The sequence below is a fragment of the Crassostrea angulata genome, chromosome 1 (assembly GCF_025612915.1).
Source record: "Crassostrea angulata isolate pt1a10 chromosome 1, ASM2561291v2, whole genome shotgun sequence".
Classification (NCBI taxonomy): domain Eukaryota; kingdom Metazoa; phylum Mollusca; class Bivalvia; order Ostreida; family Ostreidae; genus Magallana; species Magallana angulata.
This window is the reverse complement of record NC_069111.1, coordinates 11,281,715-11,298,567: the sequence shown is the minus strand read 5'-3', so window position 1 is coordinate 11,298,567 and position 16,853 is coordinate 11,281,715. Positions and strand designations below refer to the sequence as shown.

Genomic DNA, 16,853 nt, shown 5'->3' with positions numbered 1-16,853 from the left:
ACTCGTATAACTTCTTATTTCAACATTTCGACAGGCGTCTTTTTAATTTACTTTTCATTTTTTAAAGGGACTTGGAAACAATTTGAGATCAAAAATTTTATTTTTATTTTTTATGTATAAAATGGTTTACTGGTGCATTCTAAATGATTGACCAAAATATTGAATTTAAAAGAAGTATTTATGAAAATGCGACATTCTATACGATTGTATATTATATAAAAAGGATCGATGCATTCATCAGAGGGCCAGATGACTCTAATTTGAAACTTCATTCATTTGAGTGAATTGAAATTCTGTTTTTTAAGAAACTGTCGATGAATGTCGATGAACAATGTAATTAATTAAAGAATTAAAGTTAAAACATTTTCCCCGGATTTTAATTTGCACATCATGACAATCAAAAAGTTTCCGCATTTTACCCTGCGAAAGGCATTTCCGGTTTAGTTCACGTTGTCACGGTTGGTGATTGACAGAACGGGTAAACTTCTTCTGGGACGTTCACGATATTTTTTCTCTACTTAACGGAGGAGGAAGGACCTAACTTTGACAATGGCAAGAGCTGGACCAATGTTATTCCGTTTGCTGGTAATATATATATATTTTATTATTTGGTTTTCGAAACAAAGGCGTTTCCCTGGTGTATCTGTTGACACGTTCCACCGGTCGATTAGGGACACAATGATAAGGATTATAATGAATAGGACATGTCTTGTTCGCCAGCTGCGTGAACATGCGCGGTTCCAGATTTTTTTTTAGGTGAAGGTGGGTGGGGGGGGGGGGGGTGCTCTCTGTACTACAAACTGTAGCTTTACTACACGTTTGTGAATTTAAACTAATTGAAATTTTTTCAGGGGATGGATTTTGGACTCCAACCCCAATCTTGATATATATATATATATATATATATATATATATATATATATATATATATATATATATATATATATATATATATATATATATGCACGCTAAAGCTGCTGAAGTAATGCATAGCTTTCAGACTGCAGTAGTATACAGTATAAATGAATGATTATCACAGTTGAATATACTTTTGATCAGGTCAGAGGTGTCAAACGTATGATAAACTAATAAGAATTTTCACTTTTCCACGAGTCGTTGCGTTGATTCTGTGGATAGACCCTCTAAAAAGTAGTTTTAAGTCTGAGTTTTAAAGGGCTTTGATAAATTTACTCTGATATACTTGCGTTAACTTTTTTTATATACATGGACACAATTTTTAAATTTATATGTGAAATAAACCCATCAGGAATTTATGAGTCTGGCATAAATGAAGTATAACAATCCTAGGATTTTACTGTATATTCATTGTAAGATGGATGCGATTGTGGAAAAAAAATGTTGGATTGGATATAATAATTTATAATTACATCTCAGAAATGGGTTTTTGGAAAATTGTTTTGAAGTTGAATCAAAGAAGCATTGATTTTTTTGTTGTTGATTAATTAATTGTAAGAATTATTCTTGAAATGAAATTGATGCAGAAATAACAAAGAAAAAATATTCACAAAGTTGGTTTTCAGGCATCTGAGTGAGTTTCTGTTACATATAGGTAAATTAAATTTGTTTGTAAGCAATGGTATGTGATAATATCAAGCATTTTGAATTTGCATTACATAGAATTTGTAACTTGTCAGATTATATATTCTATTATAGGTCCATTTGGTAAATTTTGTGTTTTGAGCTAGCACAGAAAATGAAACTACAGATTGCTAAGCATTTCAATGCATGATTTAAAGTGTACAGATATATTCAAGTTGATACTGGCACAGTGTATATAATACTATATATATAAAATTACTTACCGGGTAATATAAATTCAGACCAAGCAGCTTTAAACTAGATTATTTCATAACTAACCAATCATTATTAAATTGGCATGTTCATAGATAACGATAGGTGTTGGAAAATCAGATTTTTACTGAATGTAACATACTTAAAAGGGGACCACTCTGACAGATTGTTTGTAAACTGCTTATCACAAATAATATTTCAAATCGTCTCCTTAATTTTAATAAAACCTTTTCATCAAAAGCAGAAAAGGCATGATCATTATAGTGATGTACAGAATAAAGGATTTTCCAAAGCATATGTCATTTTCTGTGAACATGGCAAATAAATTTTTCATTTATTATATAAGAATTTTTTTTTTTTTTTTTAAATCATTAAAAAGACCCCCACCCCACTCCTGGTAATATTTTAGTTTATAAGCTAAAGATGCAACTCTCAATGGTTTATTTGTCCATAATTCAAAGTTATAATCACTGTATAATGACTGCTACCATCATTGTTGACTCTCTCTTTTCTTTTCTTTTAATAGGGAAATAGAAATGTCTTTCTTTCATTTGGACGCTTGAGCTCGGTGAAGGTGACACAAGACTTTCATACAGGACCAGCTCTTCATAAGAGCCAGGCCATTCAAAAGGTACCGTAATGATCATCCCACTCATACAGTTAAACAATGGTAAAATGTAATCTTCTCTATCTTATTGTTTAACAAACAAAGGTTGTTTTGATAAAACTAGTAAGACTTCTATTGCTGAAAAAATATTAAATTAATATTAAGATCCTTTGAAAGAAATCTATTATCGACAAATATAGATTTATGTTTATGAATTATAATGCAACTGACAACTGTATGTGGACAATAGATACCAGGCTGATTATCAGGGAGTCCTGCATTTTTTGCAGCTGTCACCCATATCTCTCTACAGCTGTATATTTTGTGCCAGAGCTGATTAAAAAATAAGACATTACAAATCTCAGTTCAAAGTTAATTATTTTCATGTTCGTTGTTTATCATCAAAATTCACTCGTAGAATTATAACTTAAAGACCTTATATGTTAGTCCATATACTGATATTTAAGATACTAGTAATACCCAGTAAATGATTTTTTACTTAATTAACACAATAAGAAATTGAACAGAGTTGCGGATTGACCTTATTTTACAAGGCAGTTGATAAGGTTGCACTGAGTTTTTGTTTTGTCGAGGATTCCATTGTTTCTGATTTGTTTGGACAATGTTATGATTGTGTTACTGTTACAGCCATGTGTTTACAATGTATTTGTTTTATTATAAATAGTTGTCTTCATATGTGTATATGTTTCTCTCATTTGAAGCTTGGCAGTCAGAACAATGTAAGTCATCATTCTCTCTCTCTCTAAAACCCCAAACACAAGGTGTGATGGACTCCATGGTAGCCCACAAAATTAGATACCTTTATATTATTGAATACCTTTATACCGGGTATCAATATTATTTGATAATTATATTCATATCAAAACTAAGAATTCATTCATATCAAATTGCAACTTAATTTGTCTTGCATTTATAACATTTGCACATTTTTATTATAAATTCAGCCTGATGTTCGCATAATTTAATAATTTATTGTTTTTTTTTAATTTGATGTGCAATAAGTTACCAATTGATAGTTATCGATGCAATTTTAGCAGGAGTTATTTTCTGTCAGTTGCAATTTTGGAGACCAAAATATTACGATTCCTTTATTAATCAACCAATTTGAGCTGTCATGTTTGGACATGGTTTTTTGATTATCGCTAATGTAATACTGTTTATATGTCAAATACACATAATTTCAAGCCTCCTTTAATCAATTTGTAATTGTGACTTTGTTTTGACACTGTATGTATTTCTGCTAAAGTCATACATCTAAAATTGGTTGCTAAGAAAGGAAAATTTACCCGCTTGACCTCCAAGATATAACTGATTTGAAAATATGAAAACTATCAATTCAGACTAAGTGTATACAAATGTAACTAATTAGTATGTTACTTCTTTAAAAATGATAAATTAAAAAAAAAATGCATTGAAATTATTATAGGTATGTCAGTATATAATCTTATTACACAATTCCTGCTTTTAGTCTCCAAGAATTCTATTTTGATTTGCTGAAATGTTCATTTAGAGGATTATTTTGAGGGTTGAATTTGATTAAAAGATATCATACTTCTTTACTCCTTATTCATATTATCATTATCTATAATAAATATATATATTTCTATGTACATGTTCTTTGCAAATATCTTTTCAAAATCATAAATCATTCACTGCTTTACATTGAGTCTTCAACATTCTAGAATCAAGACAAAATCTTTGATATTAAATTGAAGCAAAAGTTGTTTATGTCCAAGTATTCAAAGTTGTATATAATATGAATAAGATCAGACTTCCCCCTGTTTTGTGTGGCTATGAGGTGGATGTTTCCTAGCTGAAATAATCGTTGATATTCAAGTTCACAAGCAGACTGCTGACACAACAGAAGACAATACATCTGAATGCATTGCCAACATCTTTTACATTTGACCAACTATTTTTATACGGCTGGTAGTGTGAAGTTTTGTGAGTTTCTAACTGGTTGATTTTTATATGTCAGAGAAATTTATTAAGCGTAGAAATGTACTAAACCATGGATCAGGGATCCATACACTTCAGTAGATATTACCGGTAATTTTCCTATTTCAGTGTATTTCAATTTTAGATGAGCTTTTTCTTTTGACAGAATAGAGAGGGTATAAAAATTTTATGAATTACCATATTTATTGGTATGTGTAAAATTGGACCACTGAATTGTTAAATGGGGAGGGTGAATTTTAATTCATGTCTGCCAAAATTTCAGTATTCATGCATACATTTGCCCCTCTATGATGTTGCTTGCCAGTCAAAAACTTTCTTTGATTTTAAATTACGCTGGACTTGCACTTTTTTTGGTCAACTAAAACATTCCTTTGTTCAAAAAAAGTACAGGTGGACATGTACGTATGTTATTTACTGATTGCATTGAATTTTGTTCTGAAATTGAAACACACCTTTTTTTAAGCCTTGTTATATCAACCCAGTGGTCTAATTTAAATTTGATTTGGTATTCTCTTTATATGGTAAACATGTTAGATTTTGACAGTCATCTCCAATTTATTCAACCTTCTCTTCAAACCTTTTTTTGGTATTGTATTAAATAAAAAGTTAAAATGATATTGATGGTCTTGACGTGAAGAAAACTTTCTCTTTTGTAAAAGGTACAACAACAGTAAATTGTAGCCAGGAGTTGTAGGTATCACCTAGCTAATTGGACGAACACACAAACTGTTTTCTATTGCTAACAGTGCTCTAAAACAACAGCTTTATTGGTTGTTTTGACAAAAATTATTAACCGTAGAAATTCAAGGAGGCTGGGTGTTCAACAATTAACCATTAGATCTATTTTAAATTTTTAGGTATGATTTTTCAAAAGCTATGCGCCACTATTTAGTAAAGAAAATTGAATTTCCGTGGGTTTTAGCTTCAAGTTTTAATTTTCTCCATCTTTATACAGAACTTTTCTTCAAAAGAAGATTGTTATAGTCTAATGATGGCCACAACCCTCCAACCCTCTTAATTAATCTATTTTTAAGTTACTTGAAATAATAAGAATTACATTTCAGATTGTGCAGCAAAGTTACCGGTGTATGGAGTACATGTATTTTATGTTTTGTTTATTTTTATGAGATCATGATCATTTCTTTTCATGTGCTGCTTTTTATTTATCGGCGCATCCCCTATAGAGCAAGCAAGAAAAGGTAAGACTTGCTGTCTTCAGACTTTGTTGTACTTTCTATGTTTTCAAATCCAAGGCTTTTTTTAATTTGCGAGGGTTGTTAGAAAAGTTTGTGGAAAAGTTTGATTGTGATCATACTTTTTTTGCATGATACCAGTAAAACTCCTTTGATTTAAACTTGACGTATTTTCTGATTAATATGTAACAATTGGTTTTTTTTAAGGCTCAATTAAAAATATACATTAGATATGCCTTACAGAGCATGTAACATTTTTATTAGTTTTATTTTGAATGCATTTTTCCTTCTTAAGTAAATGTACCTTTTTATTGCAGAAAAATGCACAATATTTCTATCACATTACAATAACTAAAAAACATCATTTTGCGAAAGTTTCAATTCAATTGAAGCATTTCCGGCCATTTTATTGTAAAACATGGACAATCAAAGCTTGGAAATTGTGTCAAAAATACTAATGGCAATGTAGGTCTTGGAGCACTGGGTCATTATTAAATTTTGTGTGCATGCAGGAAAATATCTGATAGAGACCAGAAGGTTCTTAGAGGCTGTTGGAGATGGCCCAAAGGTGTCAATGACAATGGTTTACAAATGGCATCAGAGGTTTAAGATGGAAGGACTGATATTTTTGATGATGAACAACAATCTATGTCATGCAAAGTAAAAATCCCTGTATATTTTTAAAAAAAAAAAAATTTCAAATCATCAGATTTTTTTGCAAACTTATTTTCAAAGGATAGTCATTTAATAAAACATACTTCATCCTTTAAAGTACTGGGCACAGTAATTTTTCCGTAAATCACTGTGTTCGTGAACTTTTCTAACAACCCTCAAGCATATACTAGTATCTTTGCAGAGATCTTTCTACTAATTACACTTCCCCCACTGCTCTAACCACTGATTAATTTTCAAGGACATGTCTTATCCTCAAAATTTGTAAGGAAAGTCTTTATTACAGACCGTAGCAGGATCTTATGGATACTTGAACTTAAGTGATTTTGTTCAATCAGAGTTTGTGTGTTGTTGTTTTGTGTGATTATCTGCCTTTCCCAGTTTCTTTTATCATATGCTATTATTATGTAAAGAGGAAATTTTATCATAGCCTTGCAAACTGTTCAAGCAATTTTGTCCAAGTTTGAGGTTTGAGTGCAAAAATTAAATTTTTGTTCAGCTTTAATTGATTTATGAAAAAATGTAGGATAAAAAGTTTATCTGCATATAAATTAGAGGGGAAAAAAGAGTAATACCCAGTAACTTATATAACCTTTTATAAAATTAATGTATGTAAACACCAAAAATTAAAAACTGTCCAAATAGTGTGAGCATTAATTTATTGCCAAATTATTTTACTATAATAGAGTTAAGTTCATGCTCTTTATACAATTGCTTAAAATTGTCCTTGAGAAGAACAATATTGGTCAAACACAGTACCTATACTTTGAGGAATTATTCAGAAAATATTTCCTGTTTATCATTAGGTTATGTTAATTTTAAGATAATAATGAGTGGAAAATACAGGTACAATTACATTTTAATTGAAGTCTTTTACTTTGGCAGACTTGAAATGCAAGTTAGATAACTTGCAAAATGTGAACCAAAGCCAATTTTTTTTATCATCAATGCACCCTGAACTTTTGCAGTATGCCAGAATTACCTGACACATTATGTATTAATTGCTAAGAATGGGTGGATAAATTATGTATCGCATGCATTTTTCAAGCAAACATTATGTACGGTCCATGTAAGATTATGGCCAAAGAGAGGATTATATCCTAGTTTCTCTTTGCATTAATTACCGGTAATCTCATTACTGCTCATTCAGAGTATTACGGTACATGAACAGATATGAAGTATTATGCTCTTAGACTAAAAATTCTATTGGTTTTATTCTGGCTTATAAAACATTTGAATAGTGTACCATAATAATGACAGTATCTTATGGAATGATAAAGAACTGAAACAGGCAGCTTATTACTTTATTTTTTATTAGAGTTATTGTCCTTTGATATATTGATTTATATTGAATATGTTATTAGAGCAAATGACAGAATAACGGTAGAGTTTTCAATAGCTTGCTGGACTGCTCAATAGGGTTTACAATTTGGTCAGCCAGGTGTCACATTAGGTCTGAATCTAGGTCCTGTGATTATGAATTGGTTGTTGGTGCAAGTGTGCAGTCATCCCTGCTTGCGTTTACATTGATACCTGTTAAGTTGCGTAGGTGTGTGGTCATCCCTGCTTGCGTAACGTTTGAGTCCCTATTTATGTGCAGGTGCGGTGATTGAAGTCTGCACTTGTAAATATTGGCAGCAATCAGGGTTATTTGATTCTACTCGGGGACAGGCCCTTGGGGTAACACAGGCAGTGACCCGCTGCACGTTACAGAACTACGTGTACCGTTATACATAATGATTTAAAAGGGAACAGTACATGAATTATCATGTACTATGGTACTTTTCCCTTGTCAGTTAGGCTGGAATATGTAACTATCTTTGTTACTGGTAAATGCTTAGTGGTATATGAGATGGAGCCTCATAGTTGTGGTCCCCCCTGAAGCATTGCATGTACACAGTACACCCAGTAATATGCAAGCTTTCAGCATTCCCAGCATTGCATTGAAAGATTTGACTAAATCATTCAGCATATTCAAGGATCAGCTAAATTTTACTTTAAATTGAATACAGCCAATTCAATTTTTGATTGCATTATTACATGTGAATGCAAGCAAGCTTTAAAATTAATGTTATGAAATGAAGAGCTTAATTAATAAAAAAAAACAACAAATAATAAAGGTAAAGGAAGCATGATTCAATTAACATTTAGCAATTCTGTCTTTATGTATTGAAACTGGTTAATCAAATACTGTTAACCAAGAATTATATGTGTTATTTAATTCTTATTTAAAAATGGCATGTGTAAGAAGTTCTAAGAACTGATCAATTTTGATGAGCATGAAGTCATTTTATTTATTTGATACAGCTAAAAACTATTAATAGACTGTCCCAGGTTACTGCTTCCCTCACCTTTTAACGAATTTTAACAAAAAAACACATACCTGGTAAAAAAGTACAATTGAAATCGATATAAGGGGGAAAATCCAAAATTACTTCATTGACATTTCATTTATCTTAATTTACCAAATTAACATGATCAAAAACAATTTTCTTATGGAGATGTAGAATGGGAAAAATTTACAACTTTTTTCCATTGGGAATTACTCCCACAAATTTCAAAGTTATCATCTGCAATGCAAAATCCCCTTTGACTTTCTATTTTTGGTTATGCATTGAAACCTGAAGCAGTAGAGGGGCATTTCAAAACATATAATCTGGACTTTTTGGGAGTTGATTTTTAATCAACTCTCCTATGCAGTTACTCTGGCAAACCGAAACTGAAACAGTGTTTGGACCTAATCACAAATCATCACCGCTTGAAAATAATCGATAAATTTGACGTAATGTATGCTGAAGCATTTTTGTTAATGAAACTTATTTAAGAATACCTTAAAAATAGTCAGATTTTAAATAGTACGAACATTTTAGATATTATTTGCAGTCGTATGTATTCCTACGCCGGAGTTCAATATAAAGTCTCGTTCAACCATCGGCTGTCTCCGTAAATCCCTGACAAGCAGAGAGTCAGTCTATATTTAGAGGTCGCGTCATCAAGCTATAACGCGACCTGGTGTTGGCAGAGAGTACCTCTTGCTTGTCGGAGATTAACGAAAACAGCTGAGCATCTGGTTGAACAAGACTAGAGTTCATTATTGCATAGATCTATACAATATTTGAAATATTTCGATTACTGATACATAGTTTGATGGAATCAATTCTATTTTTAAATATAACACCACATGTTTCATAAAGGTTTTTTTCGAAATTCTTGTCGGAAAAGTCCGTGAATTCATATTATAAAAGTGTGCGTAATTCAAATACAGATTATAAACTACTTGCCAGGCAAAATAACATATCGTTGATTTTAAAATAAATAATAATTGATAAAATCAACCCCCGTTAGTACTTCAGTACTTTGATTTCATTCTAGTGGATAAACATAGTTTGGGCACTAGGTATTTTTTATCATCAAAATATTAGGCAAAATGTAGTGGAAGCAGAATTTGGGACAGAGTATAAAACAGATTTGCATGGAGAAAATTGGATGCTTGCAAATTTTATGGATATGTATACCATGCATATAATACATGTATTTGGTTTACTGTGAACAAATTCCAACTTATTCATACTTAATTGAATTTGAATGTCTCAAACTTCTTTTTGATACTATGATATATGTATGTATAAAATTGGCTTTATATGGAATTTTTTCCCCTCAGCAATATGAAGAACAACAGAAAAGGAATGCAGATGCTGGAGAATTAACAGAATTGGTGAGAGACTTCTTACAGCCTGACGAGTTCTACAAGTCATGCCTCAACATTGGCGTTGACTTTTTCTGTGGTGTGCCAGACTCACTCCTGAAAGGTAATGTATTCCCATGGTGACCACTGTTACTGATTAAAAGCACTTTGATGATCTGGAAGCAATTGTAATTATTCAATCTGTTTCGAATTTATTAATCCATTCCTTTTTGTAAGAAATAATTTGTCTTTAAAAAAACAAAGAAAGTGAGCGCACAAGATTGTAAATTTGCAGGAATTCTCGACACGAATCAATTGTGATTTAAATGTCTATAACCTCGAAAGGCTATGTCATAATATATTATGTTGAGAGTCGAAGTACATGGCTATTCCGGTTATTAAAAAACTCACAAGCTTTCAAAAATGACAATGAGAGGTAAACCGATAACTAGTTATATTGGAAATGTTAATTCAAACCTATTTTAATGAAGTTATATTATGTATATCCTAAAAAACTAGTAATAAGAAAAGAAAACAGTGTTCATACAGCAGATCTAGAAACCAATAACGACAAATTAAAATATACCGGTATATTATAATTCAACATCATGTTATAATAACAAACATTTAAAACAAAAAATTTTAATTAAAAAAAAGAAGACCACCGGTTGGATTTGAACCCAAAACACTGCATGTTTGTAGTCACTAATCCAGTACGAAACCACTGAGCCATGCGAGACTTGTAAATATGTGGTGTAAAGTACTGTTTGGAACAACACTGTCATATCAATGGACTTTGTTATTTATCCTTCAAAAAATAATTTTAAAAAGTACATAATTAGTCATCTCTGGGTCATCTCTCCATTTTTTTTTCAAAAGCGACTTTTTTAATGTTGAAATGCGTTATCTTTACATGTTTCAAATTTGTGGAGAGAATACCCAGAGACAACAAAATCATTTAAAAACAGTTGTAAATAAGTAGGATTTTGCAAAAATTGCATCGTGTTGCTATATTTAGACCCATATTATGATAAAACCTATTGCATGACAAATATTTTTCCACTCATTCCACATCCAACAGAAACCAAATAACGGTTATAATTCAAAAAATGCTTAAAATTAATTGATGAAATTTTCACTCTCCTTGTGCGCCCAGATTCCTGCCGAATGTACATCTTAAGCGCCCACTTTCTTTCATAGTCATTTTATATTCTGTTCAAAAGATTTTATTGTTGTAAGGGAAAGATCAGAGAAATCCAGATGAACTATGAAAATTATGACTTGTTTTAATACCTATATTTATTTCAGTCAGCAGTACTTATTAATTGGTGACAATTATTTGATTTAAGATTTTTGTGCATATGTAACACAAAATGCACCCAAAGAAAAACATGTTATTGCTGCAAGCGAGGGTAATGCAGTAGCCATAGCAACAGGTTATCACCTAGCAACTGGTAAACATCCAATGGTGTACCTGCAGGTATTTTAAACATTAATCATCTACTGTAACAGTCCATGCAATTTGAGTTTTAAATTAGTAATTTTTAATCTAGAAGTATTTTCAAATAACATTTACTATGTGTGATTTCTGAAGTAGATATATATTTGTGACTATACATGTATCATAACATGATGATAGGCCAAGTAATAAGTACATAATTACAATTAAGTACAGTCATGTACGGTATATGAAAACCATAGCATTATAACTTAGGCCTTAGCAAATTTGTTTAAGTTATAGTTATTAATTATTAAAATTAGATTATTTAACAATCGCTCATGAAGAAAGACTACCTGAACATTTCTTCTGGTTGTTAATGAAATCAGACATTGCTGAAATTTTTATGAATTGATTGATTTTGTATTTTAGAACTCTGGCTTAGGCAACATTATCAACCCTATAATGTCGTTGACCTCGCCATCTGTGTACAGTGTACCAATGATACTGCTGATCGGTTGGAGAGGGGAACCAGGCAAGCGCGATGAACCACAGCATCTTGTTCAAGGGCAGGCAACTCCTGGACTGCTTGGTGAGAGGTTGAAATAAAACAATCAAGTTTTTTTGGAATTGAAGTATTTTGCTGCAGTTTTGATCAATAGAACAATGCAAGTCTTGAAAATTTACTTAAGAGTAAATTATTTAAACTACTGGTAGTTTTCCAACTAGGTATTAAACTGGTTCATTGTTTATATTTAGCTGCCCTAGGAATTCCATTTCAGCCACTTCCTGACTATGAAGAAGGTGCTGATCAGGTATTATTTTTTTCATGTTCATTTTGGACGAAATGTTTTAGTGTCAAATATATGAAGGATCTTTACATGTAGATATTGGGACAACAATCCACAATGTTTTTTGTTTTTTTTTATATCGGATCTGTCTTATATTTCAGGCTTTGTTGACTGCGAAACATTATATGGAAAAGTCAAATGCTCCCTATGCTTTCCTTGTAAAAAGACAGACATTTGCTCCATACAAATTAAAGAAGGGTCCCGCACCAGAGGAGTATGTTTATTTATTTTAGCCGTGTTCTTGAAAAATTATGTGCAAATTAAAACCAAAAGAATTTCCAGTGGCCACATCAGGACCAATTGGAAAATCATACACTGCATAAAGTTGTTCACTTTAAGTTAATCTAGTCCACATTTCACTCAAGTAAAATGTTCTTAAACAGTGAAGTGCAGGTCACTACGAAATACATCAAAACAAAGTATAAAAATGCATTGAAGTGAAATAAGGGTCCTTTAAATAAAAATTGTAAGAAATGTTCATTTTGATGTAAGAAAAAAAAGAAAATTTTCTTGATCAATATTTTTATTTTATTCAGATTCGTAATGACAAGAGAAGATGCCATGAAAGTTGTGATTGACAATTTGAGCCAGAAAGATGTCGTGGTCAGTGCTACTGGGATGTTGTCTAGAGAGCTGTTTGAGTACAGGTAACTGAACAACATCAATTCCATTTCTCCAATGTTATATCCTCTATGACCGTGATAATAAATGTTGAAAATCTGCCTGTTATTCAATGATCCAGTGATTCAGCATTGCAAATCCACAGAAAAATCTTTCAACTTCTAACAAACATGATTCATACTAATTTTCAATACTAATTTGTGTGGTTTTCAGAGAGAAAAAGTCTGAAACATTTTGCATTAAATACAACAATCACACACATATGTATACATTGTGTAATCCAATATTTACTTGCAACAACTTTCTTTCACAATTTAATGGAGATGAAATACTAGTAGTTATTGGCAATTAGTTTTTGTGATTATGATGTACCCGGTAGATTATCTGGAAAACTGTATACCAGAGACATTTGAAGACTGTATTGCGGCAAGAAATATTTGCAGCGAGGGTGCTCACGAACCTTGCACAAATTTCTCACATGAAAATAAAAATTGGCAAACAGTCCTTGTGCAGTTCTTCCCTCTGATACCATATTATTATTCATACAGAGTTTCCAAAGACATGGGCCATGAGAAGGACTTTTTAACTGTGGGCTCAATGGGACACACATCCTCAATAGCCCTTGGGGTGGCCATGCAGAAGCCCAAGAGACAGATCTTTTGTCTGGACGGGGATGGTTCAGTTATTATGCACATGGGTGCCATGGCAACTGTGGGCCAGTCCAGTCTGGACAATTTCAAACATATAGTCATCAACAACGGAGCCCATGATTCAGTTGGAGGCCAGCCAACAGATGCTGGAAACCATGAAGATTTCTCTTTCTCTAAAATTGCTCAAGGTTGTGGATACAAAACGGTAAGCATTATTTTAGCGTAATACATGTACATACGTACATGTAGTATACATCATCAAGCACCACTTTGAATCTGATCATCTGATCTGTATGTCACATCAAAAGTATTCTATCTTCTGTTTGTGAAAATTTGAAGTCATCTTAGATTCCCAGGGATGATACTGAAGATTCCTTATTTTACACAAGTTCTTAATTCTGCGATCCCGCTGTTTTGTATTAAAACGCGAGGATATTAAATCGCAAATGCAGAATTTTTATCCTATTCTCATATAGCTCTCAATTCTCAGAAAATATAAGTGAGATTTTTAAATCCATGGTGGGGTGCTTCACGCAATTTTATGCGGATATTAATTCCTCGCGTTGGATTAAGAATCTACAGTAATGCCTTTCAATTCATCTGCAATGACTGAAAGATATGGGTATCCAACAATGAATGCTTATGTACTTTAGAATAAACAGGGTACTCTTGTTTGCAGACAATGGTAGCTGTTACTCCAGAGGAGGTTGCCCAGTGTGTGCTAGACATGCGGGGAATGGAAGGACCAGTTCTTCTAGAAATCAAAACACTAATGGGCAGTCGTAAAAATCTGGGCAGGCCCACACGAACCCCAATAGAAAACAAGGAGGACTTCATGCATTTCTTGGCCATCAATTAATTTCATCAACTACTAACATGAAAATTTTTAATGATTGCATAAACTCCTACAGGGTTTTATTAATACATTATTTAGATTTACTGCTGGAATCTCCTTATCAGTCTTTCAAAAAAATTGAAGTATTATTTCTGAGGTAGAAATATTTGTTTTCTAATCCAGTTCATTCTCGAAGTAGTGTAATTGTGTTTGTATATATACCTGTAATATAAAGTTTACCAGTAGATCTGTTACCTTGCACCATTTATTTGTTGAATCCATTGTTGTTTTAGATACATTTTCCTTTGTTACTGTCCTTTAGAACCTATTTTTATCATTGTCCTAAACCCAAGGCTAACATTGCATACACTTTTTTGATCTTGTGCTTATTGACCATGTAGGGCAGAGTTGTCCTGCAGCCAGTAAATGTGCAATACTAGCTGTGGGTTTCAGATGATGCTGTTTTATTTATTTACACTATCATATAGTTGTGTATTGGTATTCATACATCATGTACTACTTGAAAAGTTATAACTCTCTGTGAATGAATCATTTTATAATTGTACACAAAAGATGGACATTTGTAAGTTCTTACATGAATACGTTTTATTTAATGTCTGGGAGTCTGATGTTTTTGTGAAAGATCATTTTTCTTTTGTTTTTGTTTTGTTCAGTTGCATGTACTGGTAGATGTCTTTGTATTACAAATACAAGGTGTACCTATAAGAAATTGACCGTATGGAATTTGTCTCTTAAAGGGAAATGGAACCTCCCATTTCACATTAAATACCCGGTACTTAATATGTAGAATTATTTCATGACTTATCGATATTAGGGGTAAGGGGAATGGAGTGAAGTATTTGTTAAGGTTTTGATTTTTATGTGGCCCTTCAGAATGTGGTATGTTGTGGTTTTATTTAATGAACTGTAAAATCAGGTTAAAATTGATTTGAAATGAATGATGTGAATTTGTGTGAAGAGATCATGTAAAAGGCAGCTAAACATGGTTTCAAAGGCTGTGGACATTTTACAATCAATTGACTTTCATCTGTGTTCCAAATAAACTATCCAAGTGATAGTTAATTATTCATGTACATTGCACATGGGTTTAGATATTAGGTTGAATAACAGTATGTGATTTTTTATGAGGGCTCATTTTACCCCGGTATTTCATTTAAACCATTTTTCTTTGTAAGGTTTTTACTATCTTTAAATTAGCTTAAGTTACAAGAAAATAAAGACTAAAATATCTGTATTTGTTTTCATTATATATAAAGATTGAGAGAGAGAGAGAGAGAGAGAGAGAGAGAGGGAAAGGAGAGAGAGGAGGAGAGATTATCAGAGGGTACATACCCCAAGTTTTTTTACAATCAGAAAACATGATTGAACATCACAGTTAAAAGACTTGAAATAATCTAAAGTGCATTCTCTGGGTGAGCTTTAGCTCACCAAAATGGATTCAGGGGAAGCTTATATATATGCTATACCCACGGCATCTGCGTCCAGACCTGGTTAAAATTTTTGGTCCAGGTCTTGTATCTTGCTTACAAATGCTTGTCCTATCTTCACCAAACTTGCATGGATTGTGCGTTTTATGATACTTATTCACTTGAGAGGCTTGAATACTGAATCTGACCCATAGGTTTCTAATGTTGAATGAGAATAAGGTTTTTGGAACTGGTTAAAGTTTTTGGAGCAGGTGCCCTCTGATGATTATATCTTAGAAATAACTTGTCCTGTCTTCATCAAACTTGCACAGATGGTGTGTCCTATGGCATCTTAATATGTACATCAAAGGATGGAATGCTGAATCTGAGCCATAGGTTTAAGATGCTGGATGAGGTTAAGGTTTTTGAGCTGGTTAAGTTATAAGAGCAGGTGCCCTTGGATGGACAAATCTTAGTTATTATTGGTTTGATCTTAATCAAATTTGAATAGATAATGCATCTTGTGACTCTGATGCAGTCCACAGACATGGATGCTGAATCTGAGCCATAAGTTTTGGATGCTGGAGGAGGTTTAGTCTTTTTGGAACAGGTCACATGTTTATGATATAGATAAAAGTACTGTTATAAACTTGTCTGGTTGATTTATTTATATAAATGAATCATAGTGGTAGCTTGAGATATAGAGATTGATCTTAATTATCTAGATGCTTAAGTGTTTGATTTTGGAACAACTCAAATTGCGTTAAGCTCTTCGAGCTAGTGATAAAATGAAGTAAATTCTCCTCATACCTAGGCAGCATTAAACACTAATATTACTGGATGTGTAAATATATAGATAGCTTCAGGTACAGAGCTTGATCATGATAATCCTGATGCTGGAGCAGGTGTAAATTTTTGAAGTAGTATGACTGTTGGGGGGAAAAAAGCTGTCCTTAAAAAAACCTCCTACGTCACTCAAACTTGCTTGATAGATCTGTTTCTTGTTAAATGTAACATAATTTCGATTATATAGTACTGAATGATATGATACACTATTGTGTTATATGATACAATACTGTATT

The 16,853-nt window shown here is 32.3% G+C and overlaps 1 protein-coding gene across 4 annotated transcripts; it reads left to right on the top strand.

The window, feature by feature from the left end:
* The first annotated feature begins 434 nt into the window (after positions 1–434).
* LOC128187250 (phosphonopyruvate decarboxylase-like) lies at positions 435–15,595 on the top strand. 4 transcript variants are annotated; one of them, XM_052857552.1, is made up of 12 exons: positions 435–585; positions 2,339–2,443; positions 3,142–3,159; positions 5,584–5,598; positions 9,926–10,073; positions 11,299–11,429; positions 11,820–11,979; positions 12,147–12,202; positions 12,340–12,452; positions 12,775–12,885; positions 13,408–13,714; positions 14,189–15,595. In XM_052857552.1, the coding sequence occupies exons 1-12, from the start codon at positions 550–552 to the stop codon at positions 14,366–14,368; spliced, it is 1,380 nt and encodes a 459-aa protein (XP_052713512.1). In that variant the 5' UTR covers positions 435–549; the 3' UTR covers positions 14,369–15,595. The 4 variants fall into 4 exon arrangements, with proteins under 4 accessions (XP_052713512.1, XP_052713528.1, XP_052713518.1 ...); XM_052857568.1 differs by lacking the exon at positions 3,142–3,159; XM_052857558.1 differs by lacking the exon at positions 5,584–5,598.
* The last annotated feature ends 1,258 nt before the right edge of the window (positions 15,596–16,853 follow it).